This window comes from Corvus kubaryi, unplaced genomic scaffold (assembly GCF_017639235.1).
Source record: "Corvus kubaryi isolate FWS band 111438036 unplaced genomic scaffold, C.kubaryi_AGA036_p1.0 37398, whole genome shotgun sequence".
NCBI lineage: Eukaryota > Metazoa > Chordata > Aves > Passeriformes > Corvidae > Corvus > Corvus kubaryi.
Window position 1 is genome coordinate 11,613,400 of NW_024581137.1, and position 22,475 is coordinate 11,635,874.

The following is a 22,475-nucleotide window of genomic DNA, read 5'->3' on the forward strand; positions in this document are numbered from 1 at the left end:
GTGATAAGCTGTCAATATCTATCAAGACAGCAATAAATTTGTGTGTTAATGGCCTAGAATTGCAGGGAAATAAGTAGTTCCTTTGCTTCAGCATATTCACGTGGAAGATACTGTTGTTGGGAATAACAGAAGGATTGAGGGGTCCTTATTCCATTAGCAATTACAGACAGTACCCCATTGCTGTGAACAGGCATCTCGGTGTGAGGACACTTTCCTACCACTGAAATCTATACGTGCCCCAGAGGTTGCTGCAGGAGCCAGAAGTAAAACAGTGAAGCCATTCAGGATAGAGAAGAAAGCTTTACACAGCTAGAACTGCATTGGAATGCTAGGTTGTCTGGATGTAATTACTGCACAGGGATTTAGCCAGAATAGCTGTCATATTGTGAAACACACCGCGTGATTTTTTTAATTTTTTTTTTTTTTAATGGCACAAGCAGACATGATTTTGGTTTTTCATCTTATCAAAAACAATGGTTTTTTTGTTTCCACAGTATCCTATGAAGTTGGCTAACAAATTCTTGGTGCTTCTGGTATGTTAACATGTACAGCATAAGAGCAAAAGCTGTTAAATACCATTTAGGTGCTGAAGCTGAAAAATGCAAAGATATTGCTCAGCCTAGTGGAAAAAAATCAAAAATTATCTGAAAAATTGGAGGTAACAAATCTGTCTCATTTGTATTTCTTACTCTTCTCTTTTCATAAAGTGAAAAATGCCATACATTTTGTACTAAACGGATGCAACTAATATGCCTGAAGCACTGTGTTCCATATATTTAATAAATTATATTGTAGGTGGCATGTTTGCCTACTTCTGAATTATTCACTACAGCATTTTAGATAATTTAGCTTTGTATCTCGTTTCTAAACCCACTCTTAATAACTTAATATTTCAACCACAAATATTCATCATGTTAAGGATAATTTTAGGGGGAGGGAGGAAAAAGGAAGGGAACAGTGTCTGACATTCCTTTTGAATTTGAAGAATAATTGAAGGTATTGTATTGTCTCACACATGCCAGAACTGTCTTGTGGATCCTCAGCTATTATCTGCTGGTGTATTTCTAGTTATTTAAATCAACAGTTGAAGATCAAGCCCTAGTTATCCTGGGATCCCACGTGACAGAAACTTTTGAAAAACAGAAACAAACTGAAAATAGCTGGGTTTATAGGCTTGACTTGGAGATAAAGTAAAGGTGATTGAAAGATGGCTTTTCTGATTGAACATAGAACTAGTAGTGATGGTAAGAGACAAAATGAGTCATCCTTACTAAATGTGGTGAGATTCCTCGTGTCCTCGCTGGTTTTTGTCAATTTAGAATGGGATAAAGGAAAGAACTGTTCAAGCAACAGTCGCTCAGCCTTTTTATTTGTGTCCTGTTTTTAATTTACCATTGTAAATGCCAGTGAAATGAGTACTAGTATTGTAATATCTGGAGAAATATAGTTGGGTCTTGAAACTCTCTGTGCTTGTCCGGTATTTATCCAAGTGTATCCTACCTGTGCTGTAGCATGGGAGCCAAGACTTTGTGTTCAGCCCTATGCTGTAGTTCTTCCTCAGGACTTGTACTTTATGGCCAAAATGGATGCAATTTCAAATGCATTTGTGTGTCTGCCAGACTCAGCCTCTCTTAAAATGCTTTTTTTGAAATGCTTGAAAATTGTAGGAAGGGCAGTTTTCTCCTCCCAGAAGCTGAAGTCTGTAGGGCTTGTGATGTGTTCGAAGCAGTTTTGTACTGATTTTAAATGTTCTGACTGATAAATGCATCAATGTGGAAGATGAAAGTTGAGTTGGGGAAATAGCCATGAAGGGCTCTTGTCTGTCATTCAGATGAGCAGTGTGGGAAAAAAAAGTTTAAAGGGGAGTTTTTGGAACTTACAACTCAGTAAGACATTGGTTTCCCTTCCTAAATGACAATTACCCTTCTGAAATACCTATTACATAAATCTTTCTATATAAAATCTAGGGTTCCAGGCATCCTCTTGATTCCATAATGAGCCTGTGATTGTTTGGCTTGTACACCAGTACTCCTAAGCTGCAAATGTACAACCAACAGGTTGTGCATGCCATTTTCAGACTAATATATTTGTCTACTTTTGAAGTTGCAGCAGGCATCTTAATGTACAAATTTTGCTTTCTACTATTTTTAATCTTTTATGTGACTGTGAATTATTGACTGGCTAAAAACAATGTATGATACATTTGAAGATAAAATGGACAAAAAAGTGGAATCACTCATTTCTACCACTTTACGGCCTGACAGACTCAACAGAAGGAAAAGTAGTAAAACCCATGCTTTTATCAGTGAGATGGGTGGATCAGACCCTGAACACACTGCAGAAACAGAGTAATGGAAGAAATCTGTGCTGATCTTCGCCAGTTTTCTGGTAGTAAATGCACTTTTAAAGTCCCTGTCAGCTGGGTCTCACAGAATAGAAGTGCCATTGCAAAGCAGACAGGGAAATCTTTCTGTGTCAGAATGATGAGTGGAGCAGGAGACATTGCAAAGGTGATACTGATAAAAGAGCATAGCAGAAGGGAGGCATTTTTTGATGGGGACATATTCCTGGGACTTCTGAGCAGCTTCTTTGGTGTAACAAGGCAAATTTTCATGTCTAAACCATGAAACTTGTTCAAATGTACGTTTAATTCAATCCAATCAGATAATTAGCTGGGTTAATGAATATTTTGGGCAACTGTAATTCTTCATGTACTGTGTGAAACTGAACATCTGAAATACGTATGTGCATGTGGAAGCTAACGAGCTCTGATTACATTTGGTATGTTCATTCATTAATTCCATAGATGAAATTCATAGGTTCAGAATGTAACAAAAAATGTACCTGAATTCCACAAGATGAATCTGTTTATTTTCATATAAAATTTTATCTGAGGCCCTTTGTGTTCAGGAGTCCACAAGACCCAATAGACTTAATACAGCAATTTAGTGTGGTAGTTTTTTTCTCCTTCTGGTGGTTTATTTTAAATCGTTCTGCAGCTGTTGTATAAATAGGTGTTTTGGTATCTGTTTGCTCAAACATCTGTATTTTTGTGTACTTTTAGTCTGTAGTACCTCCAAGGTGTCTACCTGCCACGAAAGACGTGGGTGTCTGTGCTTCTAAAGCATTCAGCCTTTGGGAAACTCCATTCCATAGCTGCAGAAGTGAATTACTGACATTCCAACTTCATAGTGTCTGTATTTGGTTTTAGAGTTCTTCGAGGCATGGGCCATTTCCTTGTTAAGAGTTTTCAGCTCAGCAAAAAGAGCTCTGTTGCTGGACATTCTTTGACACAGCAGGCTGCCATGGTGCTCATCAACACTGGGGAACTGATAGCCTTTGTGAAGGTGCTCATTGAGTGATCTTGCTCTCTTTTTGCAGAATCATGTAAACCCAGCGATGGATTTCACGCAGACCCCTCCTGGAATGCTGGCGCTCGACAACATGCTGTACTTTGCTAAACATCACCAGGATGCTTATATTCGGGTAAGGCTTCCTCTTGTCATGGAGGTCTTTGCAGTTGCCTGTTCACAGTGATTATGTCCTATTTACAGCTGACTTTCAAGAGGAGGTTCAAAATCCCCATATCATTAACAACAAACTCTAGGAAGACAAACCACATGATGCTACAACATGACATGTCTGTAAAAGCTCTGGGAGAAAGCTGTAGATGTGTCTTGTCTGCCATTGCCGAGTCAAATAGTCTAGGTATTACTTTTTGCAAATACTCCTTTTTGCTTAGGCCTGCAAAGAGAAGAGAAATGACCCTGTGCCTTTGTCAGATGCATAATGGATGACCATAAACTAAAGGAGTAATTATGCAGAATTCTCTGACCTGCTTCAAGCCTACCAAAAAACTGACAGGTTTTTTTGTGGAAAGGAGGCTTTGATGATCAAATGCCTTGATAGGTGACTGTGTTGGCAGTGTCTTGAGGGTTAAGATGCTTCCATTAAAACTACTGCTGTAGGTGAGGTAATGCTTGGAGTAAAATATGCATCATGATTCACTTGTATGACCCATTCCTGCCCCCTGCCCACTCCACTTCCTACATCGGTTATTTCAAGGGTAATTAGAGGGGTTATGGGTTGCATCTGTACAAGAAGAGGCATACAACTGGATAATACCTGCCTCCAAAGAGAACAACTTTTCCTGAACTTTATTGCAATCAAGTATTTTCCCAACATAAACCTAGCAAGCACAGATGGGAGTGGAGGAAACTCCAGAAAGTCAATGTCTGGATCTTGTAGGGATGGTTTAAGTCCTCAAGAAAACGCACACATGCAGACCTGCTTAGAGAAGGTTGTGTACACACACCAGTCATTTCCTCTAAAAGTCAAGAGTGAGCTTTTAATATATATTATAATCTGTTTTCTGTTAAAAGTAAATTGGTGTCAAAGCTCTAACAGGTTTGCAAGGGGCCTGCCGAAATCCATGGACAAAATACTAGATGATGAGATTGTAGGATTTGCTCTTTAAATGGATCTTTCTCCTCAGTCTGAAACTAGCAATAACTCTTAAAAAAGGCACGGTGGTAATATGCAATAAAACAGTGCTTATCAATCCTTATAAATCCCTGAAATGAAAGGATATCTCAGGTAATGAACAAAGAACATGTTTTCTGGATAAACTATGCTGAATAGTGTTTTTGTTTATAAAAAGAGAATTGGTTACTGTTTCTCATTAAAATTTTATAAGATCTGGACTATGTTACTTCTTACTTCTTCTGAAAATTGTAAGTTTAGAGAATTAGAGGTAGCCAGTGCTTCCAAATGAGTCAGACACATTTTAAAGAAGCTTGAAAAATTTGAAAGGGGACAGAAATTCTGTTGAAATAGAGCTTTCATTGGCATCTCTCAATTTTTTCTTATTTTTTCATGTTCATGTTGCAAATGCTGTCTTAAAAATTGGATTCAGTGAAGCACGTAATTAGCCACTTTTTGGAAAAGATTTTGCTGCTGGCTCAGCCTTGTTTTTATAATGCAGTATTTTTGCTGCTGCATTACTGAGAATTTTTGTTGTTTTGAGCTGCCTGTTTTTGTTCCTGCATGGTTCCTGTTAGGAGAGTGCCTGAGTGCTTCGTGTATTTCCCTCCTGAGAAAGAGTACACATCCACTAGAAGTGCCTTACGGAGACACTCTCAGATTCAATTGCTTGCCTAAAGCTGCTTTGGGGACTGTAAATGTGCTTTGGGAGTATGTTAGTCTATCCACCACTCTGAGGAGTTCTGCTTAGTGTTTATACAGCATTGCTGGCACAGTAGGAACACCTCTGAGATGATGGTGTTGTGCAACTCCTACAGTGCTGATAGTCTTTGATTGCAAAAGACACCTACTTTCTATCTCTTCATCTCCTTGACTTACTAACAGGTGTACCGTAGTTTCCTGTGGCCCCTGATGTGCCTGTTCCTTTTTCGAGTTCCTTATTTTATATCTAACACTTCCTTTCCTTCATGGCCTTCAGCTCCCAAAGCTCCCACAACACCAATTTGCTCTACTTGTACAGCCTGTTGACCTTGCTTATTTTTTCAGATGTATTTCTACTCCTGTACCCTAATAAAATTCCTCCTGTGGTCAAGCTAAATTTTCCACAGGAAATTGTTAGCTATACAATCAGCTATACATTTGCAGCTTGAAAAACTTGTTTGACAGGAGCTCTTCTCTTTTCCTTGTTGATACTAGGAAATAGTTTGGTTCTTAGGAGGAGAGATTATTTTCAACTTGGCTCTTTGCAGTGCAATTGATTCCTGTGCCATGGGGTTAATTCCTAAGCCCCAGATACTATCTCTGCTATGCAGTAATTAGAAATTGAGGCTGAAAATCAGAGCTGGTTTGGAACGAACTGGGAATATCTGAAGTTTTCCTTGATAGAATGTGGTGTATTAAGCAGGGATGCTATCAGGAAGTCATAATGGTTTCAGTGAGTGTATTGGCAGTGCTGCATTTTAATGGACAGCACAGTTCCCTGCAGTCTGACCTGTGACTCTAAAGATGCCCCAGCTGCATGACCCTTAGTTTTTGCGTTAATGAAAATAATGGATAAGCAGAAGTTAGGAGAGAATACAGTCAATGGGTAATCTCTTCCCTTTTCAATCCTTGTTCTGCCTCTCATAAGAGATTCTGCATAGAAGTAATTTGCATAATAAATGGATTAGTTGGATTGGAAGGATATCTGAAACTGAAGTGTCCTTTTGGGGGCTGGCAGTGGGGCTTCAAAGACCAGTAGAAAACTAATGTACTTTAGCACACTAAAGTAGGAAGAGTAAATACAATTGCAATTTGTTAAAGAACATGGGTGTGAAAGCACTGGAGCAGATGGGTAACACTGCATCTTGAAAGCAAAAGGCATTTCAGGGTGAAAATATGGGTGGCACACGGTGAAGGAGGAAACAAAAATAACCACACTTTCCCCCCCTGTTTTTTTCTTTTTTACCTCCTTCCCCACAATTCACTTCTTTCATTCACCTTTTTCCCCTTGTGTACTTATTCCTGAAAGTGCAGTAATATGTTTTTTTTATTTGCTGTCTTCCTTCAGATAAACACAGTGTTTATACAAACTTTGAGTTAACAGATCTTGAATCTCAGGGTTTCGTTTGCCGTACGAGATGACTGGAGCCTCCAGTAGAAAGGTTGCTTAGTGAATAGGAAAAAAACATGTTCTCTTTGACTGTGTGGTGTTGTTAGCTATCATTTGGATTTTTAAAAAGTGTCCTATTGAATTAGTTTCCTGTTGAGTTTTCTTTCTCTTTTAAATTTGTCAGGTGCTATCAGTGACTGATATGCAGCGGGGTTTTTTTTCATGTTGCACTTAAATAATCAATCATTATCATCAGAGGCTTGGCTTTTAAAAGGTGATGACTTAGTATATGGAATGCTTTGATGGAAGCAGTGTTGAATCTCTGCAAGAAATTTTAAAATTTTCCACAGGAAATAATTGGCAGCTTCCCAAGCTCCATAATTATAGGACAGCCAGAGTGTATAATTAAATTTAACAGAGAAGAAAATGATTGGAATAAAGCTTTGTGACAGATAATTTTTTTGTTCTTTAGTAGCAGACAAGTCACATGTTCCCCCAGTTTCAATTTACTCCTTTCCAAAACTACTTCAGCTTCACATTCTACTAATTTTAAAAATAAAACTATAAGTTACCATTGAAGACAGACTTTATTCAGTATAGACATCTTGAAATTTTTCTTACTGATAACTTGTAACAATGTGCCTTTTAATTTTTCTGGAGAAAAAAAATTCTCATTCTAATGAATTTGGTTTTGAATGACTGACAAATTGGTGGCTCGTCTATATTTTTCTTCTGTGTTTCTGACCAGCTATATTGTAGCAGGACTCACTGCTGCTTTGGGGTCAGATTCTGCCTTGAGAAGACACATACTGTGTCTCATCATTTTGTTTAAGCACAAGGGATTGGTGCTTCAGGCAGAAAATGCACATAAAATTAGCAGCTTTGTGTCTGAACATTGGCTGGTCACCTATTTTGGGTTCATTCCAATTGGCTGCCTAAGTTTATGTCCAGTTCTTTGCCCTTTATTAGATTAGCAGACTCTTCATTTGTAGGAAGAAATATCATTTTATTCTAGTCTGAAATTCAAGTCTCATCTGCAGAAGAAGAAGTTTATGCCTGTTCCCACTGATTTTATCTATTTGATGCAAATATTTGTTTGATATTGAATGCAAAATTTTCCATATAAAATATTATCACCAGGGTGGGAAAGCAGTGTTGAAATCCATGCTGAAAATTTTGGCTTATCAATCCCTTGGTGTATTTTATAATGGATCCAATGCTACTACAATTTTGTGAGCGACATGTAAGATACTTAGTGGTATGCTCTTAGATTCTCTGTCCTTGCATTTAAAATTTTTTTTTAAAGTTATTAAAATGTTTCAAATAAAAAACCCAAAATGTGGACTTTGGTTGCACCAAGACTTACTTTGATTACCTGAAAATTAGAAGCTGACTTGGTTTTTGGTCAGTAGTAGAAAATCCCCCTTCCCCTGAATTTGCTGAGCTGGTGATTTGGTTATTCACACAGTTATAATGCAGGGACACTTCTTCCCCAGCAGCTACATTTGGGGAGGCTGAGGAGGGAGCTCTTTTGCATTTGAAGCTTTCAGAAATCAGAGAGGAGGAGCAGGTGCTGTTTGCAAGTGCCAGTGATGCAGGCAGGAAGATTGCTGGCATCCTGCAGAGACCTTTCAGAACTTCAATGGGTTGAGTCACAGTCAGACTGTCTGCCGTATACTTTCTAACCCATGCAGTTGTTGTATAGGAGGCTGCCTACACATCCTTCCGTCAATTCACAAAGTCTCCTCGTGCCTACTCACTCTATCCTGATCAGATACAAGGAGTCCAACATGTAACTTCAGCATTTTCTGAAATAAAATTAAGCTTGATTTCTGCCATAGGGAAAGGGATATAATTTATTTTTGTTCTGTAGAAGGTAGAGAGAAAAGTGAGCTTTTTCACGAGTCTTCCAGGTGAGCGCGTGAAGGAATGCAGTTTTCTAAGAGACCTAATTGCCTAAGCCAAGTTCCCTCCCTATTAATGTGTTCTTGTCTTTCCTCTGCCAAGCTTTCCATTCTCTGTTCTTACCATCCACTCGGTCTCTAAGGGTCTTTTTGCCTCCCTTTTGTTCCTTCCCAAATATCACACAATGTTTCTCCTTTACATGCCCTGAGGGCCTCCATCACTGGCAGCAGAATTGAGATGGTTCCCTCTGCAGTTGAAGAGGCAAAATCCTGGAGTGGCTGTTAGCAGCATAAATGCAAAGTTAGCACTGAGGAAGACAATTGTAAGGGAGTCATGGCACTCTCTGCACAGCCCTGTGTGGAATGTGCAGGGGGATACATATGGCATCTTATGTGTCCTGCATGTGTTCAGATCACTCTCCACCATTCATAGCACACCTAAACTTTCCCAAGTTTATGGAAGCTCTTGTCTAAATGATGTCCTGATCCAGAGAAATTGTTGCAAGTCTAGCAACTGTCTTCAAAAGGTTTTGAATCACACCATGTGTTGCAGCAATAGCATATAAAGATTGGCCTAGTTTTTGTGGAGCCACAGTCCCTCCACCTGCAAAGCTGAGATGTGGATACATGAGGAGAGAAAACCAGCTCTGGATTGTCAAAGGTTTTCCGGTTTACTCCGTGTCCAGGGCATTTGTGATGTGAGTCTGGCTGCTGATGTGCTGTAAAGGTTGATGTTTTTCTCATATAGCCATACCACAATAATATTAGGGCATCCATAGGGCCTGTTTTACATTATGAAAGAAAATTCAAAACTTTGCTATATTCTGCAGATACTGCAGTATTCTACCTTCTACCTCTGCCATTGGTGAACAAGGTGAGACCTTCAGGAAAAGCATTGCTGCCTTATATTTGTGGGAGGGAGAGGGAGAGGAATACCTGGCTGGTAGTTTTCAAACTGGACCAGTTCAACGCCAAATCCCTCTCACATACCTGTGACTGTGCCAAGTGAAGAGCACATCCTGGTGCTGTTCTGAAGATGAAAGGGCAGCGGACCCTTCTCATCTTGGGCCTTACCATCAAGCTTTACAATTATTTGGTTGGTTCTTCATAGAGTGGCAAAGAAAGGAGGAAGATACAAGACAAACCACTGCATATTTATCTTTAGATGGAAAATAAAAATTAAAATCATGCTTCATGCTAAGGTGTTTGTGTGAGGAATAAAATTTACTGCTAGGTGAGCACCTGCAAAACCATGCATATTTAGCTTGAGATAGTTTGGCACTAAATTTGTTTTAAAAGTACAACTTCATTATAATTTTCCAGAAAAAACCCAACTTTTGGAAATGTTAAGCCATCTCATGTCAGTGGCTCCTTTCTTCTTATTTTTCAATACCTGTAGAAGGTCTCAACTTTTCTTTCAGATCTTGGTTTAAATTGCAATTCTAGTGTCTTCCAGAGGCAGGCAGAAATAACTGTTGCTTTATTTTAGCTTTGCCAGGAGAAATTTCTATATTGACTCAGGAACATCAAGGAAGAGTGAGATAAGGGAGAGAGGAAGCATGGGAAATTAAAAATACAGCATCAGAGGGGACAGTGCAGAGTGAAGGATGTTGGAAGAAGACTGTTGCTGAAGCAAATGACAAGCTACCTTAGGAAGAAAGCAAATTTGGTGATGAGGATGAATGGAAACTGAGTCTGTCTGCAGGAGAGTCTCTTACCCTTCTCAGGAAGCATATCCTAAGGACTTGCTTTTTAAAGTTACCTAAAGCACCTAAACAGGGAATGGTGAAGCCTACTATATGTGATAAGTAGGCTTAGGAAAAAGAAAAGCACTGTCAAGAAAAGGAAGAGAATCCCTGCATTTTCTGGTTATTTAAATGCTGCTTGACCTTTCATTTTGGGTTTAAGGAGGTTTTTATGATCTCTACTAACTAGCTCTCTGAACCTCTTGATATTAACCTGCAGCAAAATGCTACAAAGCTTGTTCTCTATTAAGACAGGATCATTTTACAAAATTGATCTGTGGAAATGCTCCTTTTTAATAGTGCAGCAATATTCGTTGAATTGCCTGCTGTGGGACTTATTAGAAGTATTAATGCAGCTACAGTGGATCTTGCCTTTCAGTTCTGTATTTATTTCCTAATCACAATGAATCTCTGTTTCATTGCCAAGCTCTGATTTTGGCTCGGGGATCTGAGAATTACATCTGCAGTTGCCATGGGCAATATGCTTTGAGACAATTTCATCTTTAATGTGAAGGATTAAGGGACTGGCTAAGCCGATATTTCTTCCCAGTGAAGGAGAAATATTTCTGTCTCATCGTTTCAGCCTCCTGGATTTTGATGAGGAAGTTTTTGGAGATACCTGTCTTCAAAATTTTGCCTTTTGTCAGTCATTAACTCTTAGTTGCAGGTACAAGCTTCATTACTCAACCTGATACAGATTTTTAAACCCCTGGTAGTCAAGTGTGGAAAATCCTTCACTTAGTCCACTGCCTTCCTGAGGGTCTATTTTGAGCTCCTGAGGTAGTGACAGACTCAATGAATAATTCAATGGAAAATCATAAAGGCACACTGCCATAAATTTAGAAAATCTTTTTGATTTTGAGGTTGGTGTCTTGTTAGGAGGTTTTTGCTGCTGGAGAATTTGCATTATTCCTCTGTGATCTTGGCATGATACTTAAATTTACTTGATTTTAAACTCAAAAATAACTTTAAGTATATTTATTTACTTATGTTGCATATTTATATTTTATATATTTATTTTCTTTATTATAAGTTTTATTTATTTTTAGAAAATAAAAATTAGATTTAAAAACAAATTTTTAAATCTATTTTATGGCCAGGCCATGAGTAGATACCTTGTTGAATCTCACAGTTGTCCTCATCCCATCCATCCAGTCTGTCGAGATCCTTCTGCAGAGCCTTCCTACCCTCCAGTAGATCAGCACTCCCATCCACCTTGGCATCATCTGTGAACTGACTGAAGGGGCACTTGATCCCCTCATCCAAATCATTGACAGAGATGTTCAACAGGTCTAGGCTCAATAGTGAACCCTGGGGTACACCACTTGTGACTGGACACCAGCTGGATTTAGTTCCATAGATAGATGGATGCATATAGTAGGTAATTCAAAATAATAAAAACTGTACAGAACTGTATTCTACTACAAATACTGTCTATTTCCGTGCCTTAACAGGCTACAGAGTTGCATCTGTAGAACTGTCAAGAAAATGGGTAACAATGATTTCTTAAACATTTCACCTCCTTACACTTTTAAAAAGCATTTTTAAACCTCTTCCTTTCTCCTCTCTGCTAGTCAATTCATCTAATTCTTCATTTTCTTTGTATTCTATGCTTCTCTCCTCTCACTCACTTAATCTTTTTTTCTTCCATTTCTGAGCTGCTGTTGTTTTGTTCTTGTTTATTTTTTAAAGAACATCACTCAGACTTTTCCTGCCTGCCCTCTCTTTTCTTTTGTTTTTCTATTGAGATTTTTGTCTGGACTTTTTTGCTTTCCCCTAAAGAAAAAAAAATGCTGTTGTTGAACATTACACATTATGGTGGATTTTTTTTTGCCTCATGGTAATGGGCAGTATTGATCAAAGGCACAAGAGGAACAGAAGAGGATCTTCAGAATTTAATACTCCTGTACTGTGAGCTCATTTTGGTTTTTTGACTGTATATCATCTAGAGTATTAGAAGCTACTTTTCCATGTTTGACCTACCCAATTCTGTCACTTCACAAGGACTGAAGAAAGGCAAACCTGGCAGAAGCAGATTCATAGTATCAGAATAAAGGGTAGCCAAGTAGACCAGTGTCAAGATAGTACTGAAGGAAGACAGGATATGAGCCAGCAGTGTGCCCAGCTGGCCAAAAAGGCCAATAACATCCTGGCTTGGATCAGCAATAGTGTGGTCAGCAGGACCAGGGCAGTGAACATCCCCCTGTACTCCACAGTAGTGAGGCCACACCTTGAATCCTGTGTTCAGTTTTGAGCACCTCACTACAAGAAGGACATGGAGGTGCTGGAGCGTGTCCAGAGAAGGGCAACAGAGTCGGGGAAGGGTCTGGAGAACAAGTTCTATGAGGAACAGCTGAGGGAGCTGGGAATGTTTAACCTGGAGAAAAGGAGGCTCAGGGGTGACCTTATTGCTCTCTACAACTGCCTGAAAGGCGGTTGTACCAAGGTAGGAGTTGTTCTCCTCTCACAAGGAAGAACCAATTGGACAAGAGGAAATGGCCTCAAGTTGTGCTAGGGGAGGTTTAGGTTGGATAATAGGAAAAATTTCATCTTGGGAAGTGTTGTCAACAATTGAAACAGGCTGCCCAGGGGAGTGGTTGAGTCACCATCCCTGGTGGTATTTAAAAGGCATGTAGATGAGACACTGAGAGACATGGCTGAGTGTCATAGGTTAGCAAGCATAGTCCCGGAAGAGATGTCCTTGCTGAGGGGTGCTTACAGCTTCCTCTGGGAACTGACAGAACCTATCAGCTGGCCAGTTTGAATATGGACAATTCTTTAAGCCACTTAAAGTTGTGACCACCTCTGTGATCCACATTTAAGAATAGACAAACTCCCCCCCCAGGCCCTCTCTCGTTTCTGGCACTGGGACAGGTGGCTGCGGGCCCCGAGTGGGGGCCAGCGGGCCCGGCCAGGCCAGGCCCTGCTTGGGCCAGGCCGGGCCAGGCCCCGGCTCCAGGATGACCCCCCCAGCAGGGCTGTGGGCAGCCAGAGCAGCTCGGAACCACCCCCCACCTCCACTGCGGCCAAGATTTCAGCAAAGCGGCACCTCTGTCCGGCAGAGGCCAGGTGACCAACAGCGATAAGCCACACAGCTGCAAGGCCTAGGTGAGATTAACCCTTTTATTGCTGTGAAGAGCTGAAACCTGAGGGAAGAGAAAGAGGAGATGCTTAAAGCTGAAATTCTGTTGTGAAGCTATGATATATCAGAGTATCCTGTTGTAATTTCATGAAGATCTGGGGGGTGGAGTGTTCAACTCGTAAGCAAAAGCACCTGCGCTGAGATAGGCAGATGCTGACGCAGCTGTAATTTCATGAGAAGTTTGGACAGGAAGAGATGGACCAGATGAGGACTTTTGCTCCAAACGGGAAAGGAGAAAACCTCAGTTCCTAGATATGGACCAGATGAGGACTTTTGCTCTAAATGGGATAGGAGAAAACCTCAGTTCCTAGAGATCCTCCAGAGATAGTCCTAACGATGAAGATGAGGAAGACCCTTTGCTCCCAGGGAAGGAGAAGGGCCTCTGTTTTTTGTTTCTGAACAGCTCAACCTTAAAATTGTACCCCAAAAACTTCAAGAGTGGACCCTCGAAAGCAGTTGCGGGAAAAGCTGCAAGTCGGGGGAAAGGACTCACACGCAGGCAGAGAGACTCCTCTTCCTAAATGGACTGAACAATATTTGGAAGTGGGCGGCTGTCTCGTTGTGATAATGTTTTCATAGCATGAGCAAGAAGAGACTTCTCTTTCTAAATGGACTGAACAAGGTTATTATGGCAGTGGTAAACAGACTGAACATCTTAAGGGTTGTCTTTTTACATTGTCAGTGGAAGAAAGGAGGAAGGTGGGGGGAGGAGGAGAGTTCTGAAGGTGTGGTATAATTTTTTTCCCCTTCTTTTAGGTCTGTTAATAAACTTCTTCATATTCTTTCAAGTTTGGTGCCTGCTTTGCATTTCTCCTAATTCTTATCTCACAGCAGATAAACAGTAATGAGTATTTTGGACCAAACCACTACACTTAGTTAGTGGTGGACTTAGCAATGCTAAGTTAATGGTTGGACTGGATAATATTAAAGGTCCTTTCCAACCTAAATGATTCTGTGGTGCCAGGAGTTCTACTGCAATGTCCATGGTCTCTGCTTTTAAATATTTATTTTCCCCAAGCAAAATTTCATCACTGTAGCTGCTGATTGTGAAATGTCTGGTGGATCCACTCACTGTGGATTTGTGATGGGGAGGAGGAGGAAGATAATGGGGTGGAGCACTTAATGAGCATTAATGATAGACCTCCATTTAAAGGAAGCTTGTGTGGGCTTGCAACTTCCTCGCTACTTTCCTTCCAATGGTAAAATAACTGTTGTGATAGAAACGTGACTCAAGCCAGGAGTATGCTCTATAGATACAAAAAAGTATTTTCTGTCTTGAGCTGTGTATTATGTTTCTTTTCCTGGCATTGTTTTCACCAGTTTATGAAGTGAACATGTCCATTCCCTTCTTATATCTCCTCTGTAACCAGAGTGATAAAGGAAATAACATTAAAATCATGCCCTTATCAGCTCTATTTATAGCATTTTATTTTGGAACAGGATATGCGTCGTGATGTCGTGAAAAGAGTACTACAAATATAATAATGAATGTTGTAAATCTGTTGCCAAGACTAGGAATGGTTTTTTTTCTGGATATTTATAAGAACCTATTTTTTTTCTTTCCCTTTTTACTGTTGCTGTTTCTTGCAGAAGATCCATATCTGTCAAATTTGCTTACAGATATTTAGATGCAGTAAAGGGCTGTCCATCTTCCTTTCTTAAAGAAATGTAACATGGCAGCACTGCTTTATTTTGTACAGCAAATGCTAAAAAAACTGATGCTTGTAGAGACTGTGTCTGAGGATCATTTCAAGACTGCTTTACATATTGATTACTCAAATTGCCATTTAATTTGCTGTATAGCAATACACAGTGCCTTAACTATTTCTCTGGCATTCTTATTGATTGCTGTAATTCTGTCTTACATTATATGCATATATGGTGTCACCATTAAATATTTATGTGCTCATGAAATGTTAATATGTTGGGTTAATGTGAGATTCAACAAAGTGCATTTGCCAGAAGCGAGCAGGAATACATCCCAATGCTTCCCTTTCCCTCCCCCTTGCCCTTTCAATTTGCCTCTCCATTGATTTTATTACCAGTGTTTCTCTGCTGTATCTAAACCTGTGTCGAAGCAACCCCCTGCTCCAGTATGCAGATTTTATGTTTTATTATGTGAGAGATAAAACAGGGTAATAAAAAGAACAAGAGAAGTGATCTTAGGGAGGTATTGAGACACACAGCTTTCTATGGTGTTTGAGCTACTCTGTCATTGCTGCTGCTTTTGGGTGTAGAACTGTAGCACTATCCTCCATGAGAGAGACTGAAGCAGGATGACTCATCCAGAATATAAAGTCATATTCACATGTTTCTTGAACAGTGGCTGCAGCAACGTAAAACAAAAATAGCAGGGGTGTTTCTCTGATTTACTGTTACCCAGAGATGACATGGAGCAATTACGTGTCATTTAAACCAAAACTTTTAGAAGGAAAAGTCCTCTTGGCAGACTCTGGAACATGACTGTAATATTGGAAAAGACCAGTAAAAATTCGTGGTGGTAAAGTATGTATCATATCCCTAATGACACTTCTGTGGGAAGTGTAAGCAAGCAAAGGAAACATCACCACCACTGGAAAACAAAACCAAGAAAGAGATCATGCTTTCTCATAACACAGAGAGCATCTATCCTTTTACATCCCTGCGTGATGGGTTGGGAGCAGCTAGAGGCTGCCCTTTGTACAGCAGGACTAAAACAGATGCTTGGTGAAGGGACTTTGGCATGTTGTGTGAAGCACATAACTTTCCTGCTTGCCATAGGGTTTTCACTCTTTTCCCACTTGTAACAGCTTCACAGGAAAGGCTTCTAGACCTAAACAGTCAAAACCAAGATCTGGGGAGTGAGGGAAAAGTTTCAGTGGCATCCAGCACTGAACTGCTCCTCCCCTCCTACCTTTCCTCCTGGTTTTAGGTAAAATTCCAGCCTTGAAGCCCTTTGCAAAGCTTTCTTTTCTGTAAAAATTGAAAAATTTAAAACAAACAAGTAAAAGCTCCAAACAAGTCCACAATCAACAAAAACAAGCCAAACAAACAAAAACCATGGTGAAGATGGGAGCTAACGAGACAGAAGGAATGCAGAGCAGAGAGCAGTGTCTAAACACCTGTTTGTGAGAAAAATTTAGAGATCCTCTGGGATTCTCTGGTGCTTGGCAAAATCTCTTACCTTTGAAATTCATTTCAAAGGCTACACACCAACTGTTTAGGATGTGGTTTTTGTTTTTGTAAAGTGACAAAGTTTGTTCTGCAAAGAAAATTCTTACTGCAAATTTTTTTTGACCATTTCATTTTTTTCCAGCCCCTATTTTGCTCTTTTTTCAGGCTCAGTGAAAACGCTTCAGTGAAATCTATAGTATTTTTATAACTTTCTATTTCTTATTTAGTTGTAGTGCCAGGGAAGACTTTATCTCAACTGTATCAGATATGGCAGAACTTAATGGGTATAAAAATGTGGAAGGAGTTATTTTCTCCCATTTATTTTACAGTGCCACTCAATAGAGAATGCAAAGGCTCTCCTTCAGTCTTTTTTGTAGCATTCATGGGCTTGATACAAGAGTGTTATTTCCCTGAAATGTTTTACACATGCACACAAATTCTTTTCATAATAGAGAGAACGCAGACATTTTCTTCCTTTGTGAGCTTATGTTTGATTTTAACAATTGAGCCTTCTTTGAAGACTGAATCCAACTATGAAAATTCTGTCTCAGTTTGGTTTTATTGATCCTTCTAGGTGTGTTCATGCCTATCAATAATTTTGCCTAATTTCCTTTAACCAGCACATTTAAAAGGAAACTATTTCTTTCTCTTTGGCTTCTACTTCAGTTTCTCCAAGCCATGGGTGGTGCAGCAACATTGCATAGCAATGGCAAAACTTCCCACTTGGTCATGGAGCAGCATTGCTTCTGTGTTGCTGACTGCCTCAGATACAGAATCATAGAATGGCTTGGAAGGATCCTCAGAAATCATCTAGTTCCAACCTCTCTGGGCAAGCAAACCTTCCACTAGACCAGGTTACACAAAGCCCCATCCAGCCTGGCCTTGAACATTTCTAGGGATGGGGCATCCACAGGTTCTCTAAGTAACCTGTTTCAGTGCCTCACCACCCTCACAGTAAAGAATTTCTTCCTAATATCTCATCTAAACCTACTCTCTTTCAGTTTGAGGCCAGGACATAAATTACATAGGTCATTTAACTGTGGAAGAGACATGAAAATACATTTTCCTAAATTCCACATACAGTTTTGTAAACTCAGACTGGTATGTCTTGTAAACGTTGGATGTGGAGAACGGTGTTGCAACTCACGGGTTCTTCAAACTGATTATTTTCCATTTTGATTCCACCTTCAGATTGTCCTGGAGAACAGCAGTCGAGAAGACAAGCACGAGTGCCCATTTGGCCGAAGCAGCATTGAGCTGACAAAGATGCTGTGTGAAATTCTGAAAGTAGGAGAGCTACGTAAGTTGATCTGTTTGGCGTCTAAGAACCGTGGAGTGAGTTCAGTGACACCTGAGTTTTTTCAGTGCAAGAATTTTCTTTCAAGAAGCATTTCTTGGTATAGTTACACATTGAACACTGGCACTCAGAATGACTATGTCTGTTTTCTTTCTCTTACTAGTTTGTGGCATAGCAGGGATGAGGGTGGAAGAGGGGAAATGGGCACCTATTCTTTGACTCTCTTCTATAAGAAGCAGGGAAGCTGCACAATTTCTAGAGGAGTCAGTTCCCCATCGGGTGATTCAGTGTAGGAGACTTTATGGTTGTTCCATTCCACAACCTTGGCCATAGCTTGGTTTTATATAAGTATCATGGTCATTCTTTGTGGGATTGCTCATCTAAACTGACACATCTCATTTTCTCTTAGATATCTGAAGCTCTATTTAACTATCAGGTGCTAGATGTATCATTTACTCTAAAAGTGTGATATGAAATCCTGTATTTTAATACAGAGTAAACAAGCTGTCTTTGGCTTCAATTACAGTCCTTTGACAAATCCTTAGATACTATCAAACAGAAGAGCATGTCTGTATCTTCATTAGTCTAGAGTGTTGGTGTTTATCAATATGTATAAACTTCAGTTACCCATCAGTAATTTTGGATCCAGCTGCCATCTGTTTTGGCAAGCTTTACCAACAAGTTTTGTTTTCTCCTTGCAGAAGCAGGGGGCACAACTGAGATGCTTTACTTCCCTCAGAGACATCTTCCTTTCGAATTTTTTTCCCTTTATAAAGATCTTTTATCTTTACACCCAAGTCCATGAAATGTAATGAGAGAAGAGCAATGTAAAAGGCAGCAAGAGAGCCCATAAGTATCATTGTTCCTAGTAGCTCTGCAACAGGCATCAAAAGCTGTTTTAAAAGTATGATTTGGCTGTTGATACACTTGAAATTTTTAAATGTAATGTCTTGAGAGAATTTATTGACCAAAGGAAAAATCTGTCTCTGTGCAATGGTCCAGGATAAAACCTGTGTATTTCTTGCAGCTTCCAAACTTATATTTGTGTTTGACAGACCCAGATAAATGAGATAATATTGGCTTTTGAATACCATCCTAAGTAAACCAGAGTTATTAAGGACCACATTCACTATGTCTATAAATAAAGAGTTTAGCAACTATTTTAGATGTTTGGCAATGATAGTGTGTTGTATAAGGTTCAGACTGTAGCAGACACTACTCTTTAAAATAACCTTACTGCTGCAGTTGAGGTGTCTAATGCTAAATCACGCATGACAGATCTGTCTGAATTTTTCTGCTGGTAAATGTAGGAGGGACATATGATCTCAACAAAGCTGTAAGCCTACTTGAAATAAGTGCTAAAGATCAATTTTATTTTTACAAATGCACAGAAAAATATCTGAAATCCAAAGAACAGCTTTGTACATGGTGTTTTAATGCATGTCCCATCACTCCATGGGACTTTCACTGGAATTTGTTGCTAAGAAAGATTATTGGTCTAGAGGTTAGCCAGGTGTCTCAGATTTCCTTCTTGCTGTATCAAAAGTCATTTGATAAATAAACTTCTTTTATTGCCACAGACAGGTTTGTCATCTGTATGCAGGAGGCTGTATGTACATGATTTGCCATGTATGGTACTGCTTGTCCTGATTGCTTGTGACTTCTGAAGATAGCTCCTTTCATGTTTTAAGTTCTTCCTTATCTGTTTTTTTTTAAAGTGGGGACTGTGAATAAAATAAGAGGATTTGGAGCTCAGTTACCATATGTAGAAAATATCTTAGTTTTAAGAACAACTGAATTGTTATATTTTAAATCTGTTTTTTGTTTTGTTTGTGGGTTGGTTGTTTGGTTTTTGTTGGGGGGGGGGGGGGGTGGTTTTCATTTGGTTTTTTGTTGTTGTTGTTAGAGTAGCTCTATGGTTTGGAAGTGTGGGGTTAGAAAGAAAACTGAAAAGTTCCCTGAGGATGATTCTACCTAAGGGGTGTTACCTGCTAGTGTTCAGAAGCCACTTGTTTTGGTGTTACTGGGGCTGCAAGTCTCTGGCATGCTTTGTGTGCTGATGTGCATCAGGCTCCTGTGGTGGTCATTTAGAGGTGTGGGATGTTGTAAATGTTATGATGCTAAGGAGAAGTGTACTGGTGCTTCTGTTGATAGAAACCAGATGTAGCACAACTGACTTCTGTAAAGTCATGCTGATCTACACCCACAGAACATCTGTCTCTGGATGCAGCAATAGGACTGTGTCATGGCCTTATATTCACAGGGGACAGAGCTAAGGTTACTTCTAACTCATCTTGACAATTCACCTGTTCACCAGTGTATTTCCTTAATGGTTTTGTTTATGTGGAACTCTAATTGTCATTTTAGAAGGCTGTAATAAAATGCACCTTTAAAATAATGTCCCTAAAATAGAGTTCTTGGAAATGGCTGTCACAGATGGACATCTTAAATGACCTGTGATCAGCAGTATATTTTGATAAGAAATGCAAACTAGAACTGACATCTCAGGAGAATGTACATTCATGTTTAATCTTCACTCAAGATTAAATTCTGTATTACTGAATAGGATTGGACATCTTAAAAATCAGTAGTTATAGTTCAGGGCAAAGATGTCCCCATTAATTTGTATATGGTAGGTTTCAAAATATGTATTTAAGGCTGCCCATGTTTCTCCAGATACTCAAAACTCACCATTATTGCATTGCAACACAGAACTTTTTTTCCTAACAGTTTTTGAATTGTATAATTTAAAAGCCACAATAAATGACCTTTTGCTCATGAAATATTCAGCAGTAGAAACTTTTTTAAAGTGCAGAGTAGAAAAAAGCTGCTAGACTGTCCATTATTTATGAAGAGCACTTTAATGCTGATTATATTCCCTGTGCTCTGCTGTATTAAATACCCTTGGGCAACAAGAAGACATTTTGCCATTTCTTTTTGGTCTTCTCAAGCACACATTCATCCCAGCAAGAACTCACAAGACAGTGTTAAAGGCATGCCATTCTACTTTTGTATGTCCACAAGTCAAGGTTTTGGACTTCTTAATTCTTTGACTTTGTCCGTGACTTGAAAATTCATCTCTTTTTCAGCAAAGCATTTAAGTGTATGTTTAGATCCTGTGTAAATAGAGAAAGCTCAAGTGCAAGCTGTGAGTTGAGCATATGGTAACTGCTTTACAGAGGTGGACTTGCAGAGTAGAGGAGGTAAAACTTAAGAGGAAGGTTGGTGTAGTGTTTTAGTAACATGGAAGCTCGAATGCAACATATCCATAAGCCTCGTCACTAAAACTTCTGAATCAGGAAAGAGTGGGATATTTAACTATAAATTTTTTAATCTTGTGCTACTGTTGCTGTTAAAAAGGCATTGAATAGAATGTCTTCAATGAGTACTTGCCCAGGCACTCATCTTAGCAAACTCTATAGTAATTCTGATTTCTGCAGTAATAGCTTCCTTTGTATATCTTGGTTAACAAGAGGATTTTCTTTTTGTCCTCTGTGTCGTGGAGATGACATCAGACAGGAACACAGTGACCCAGTAGTCAATCCTCCTCTTCCTGTACAGTAAGGTACTTTGACACTCCTTATTCCCAGTACACTGACAGGTTTACAGAGGAGAAAAGGTCAGGCCATAGTTCCTCCTTAGTAACTATGAAAGCTGAGGTAACCTCCACCTTCCCTCTTATTTTAGTACATGTCATATGTGCTCAGAGGAGAAGAAATACCCACGAACAGACTGCCAGCTTTTCTGGGAGAGAGTAACATTGCAGGTAAATGTAAAAATTAAAAATGAGATCCAGAAAACCTTTGACCTTCCAGAACTGGAGTTAGTAAATTTAATGGGAGATTAAGAGTTCATTAAAGCTAGTATTTGTCATGAGTAAGAAGCTCACCGTTTCACTTAAGTAGCCCCTAATGCTCTCTGATCTGTGCCTACAGTGTCCAGCTCTCTGCACCTCTGCTCAGCATGTGACACTGTTTCTACCCTCAGCATCCCTTAAGACTTTCATTCCTGGTGGGAAATGATACTGGACCATATTAACTGATTAACACAGAATGAGTACAACTTCTTGGATTTGTTGCCTTCTTTCCATACAGGTTCAAATAAAATTGTTTAGTATTGAATCTGGTGAAGAGGCTTGTAGCTGTCAGAGAAATGATAAATTAATGCTGTGCGCACAGGGGAAAGACAGTGCTACCAACAGAACAGTAGTCTAAAGATGTTGATAAGCCATTATCACTGCATGCCTGAAGTTCTTCTGTAGTTAAGGCATGTCAGACTTCACGTATTTTTCAGTGTATTTTTGAGCAGGACATAAATGTTTTAACTGCCAATGTTCCTATTTGATTGTTTTGATGGAGGGTGTTTTTTGGGGCTTTTGCAAAACTCTGCACTCAAGTTTTAGGACAGACCACAGGGGTATATGCTACATGTCAAATACCTATGTATGGATTGTCCTAAAGCTTCTGTCAGATAAATATCCTCACTGGGGCTTTTGGTTTTGGGTGTGGGTTTATTTGCTTTTCTGGCATGGGAATTTAATTATCACAGGATTTGTTAGAGTAAAATTAATTTGCGGGATATTTTTTCCTCAGAAGAGAAGATCTAAATGCAATTGTATTTTCATGCACTTGATGCTGTTTGTGCATGTTTTTGCTATAGA

The 22,475-nt window shown here is 39.4% G+C and overlaps 1 protein-coding gene across 4 annotated transcripts in view; it reads left to right on the forward strand.

The window, feature by feature from the left end:
• Positions 1–22,475, forward strand: part of ELMO1 (engulfment and cell motility 1) — a 305,383-nt gene that overhangs the window by 139,605 nt on the left and 143,303 nt on the right. For all 4 annotated transcript variants that reach the window (XM_042042860.1, XM_042042859.1, XM_042042862.1 and 1 more), the window contains 2 exons: positions 3,382–3,486; positions 17,710–17,818. In XM_042042860.1, coding sequence (XP_041898794.1) covers positions 3,382–3,486; positions 17,710–17,818 — 214 coding nt within the window. The remainder of the gene's footprint in view (positions 1–3,381; positions 3,487–17,709; positions 17,819–22,475) is intronic.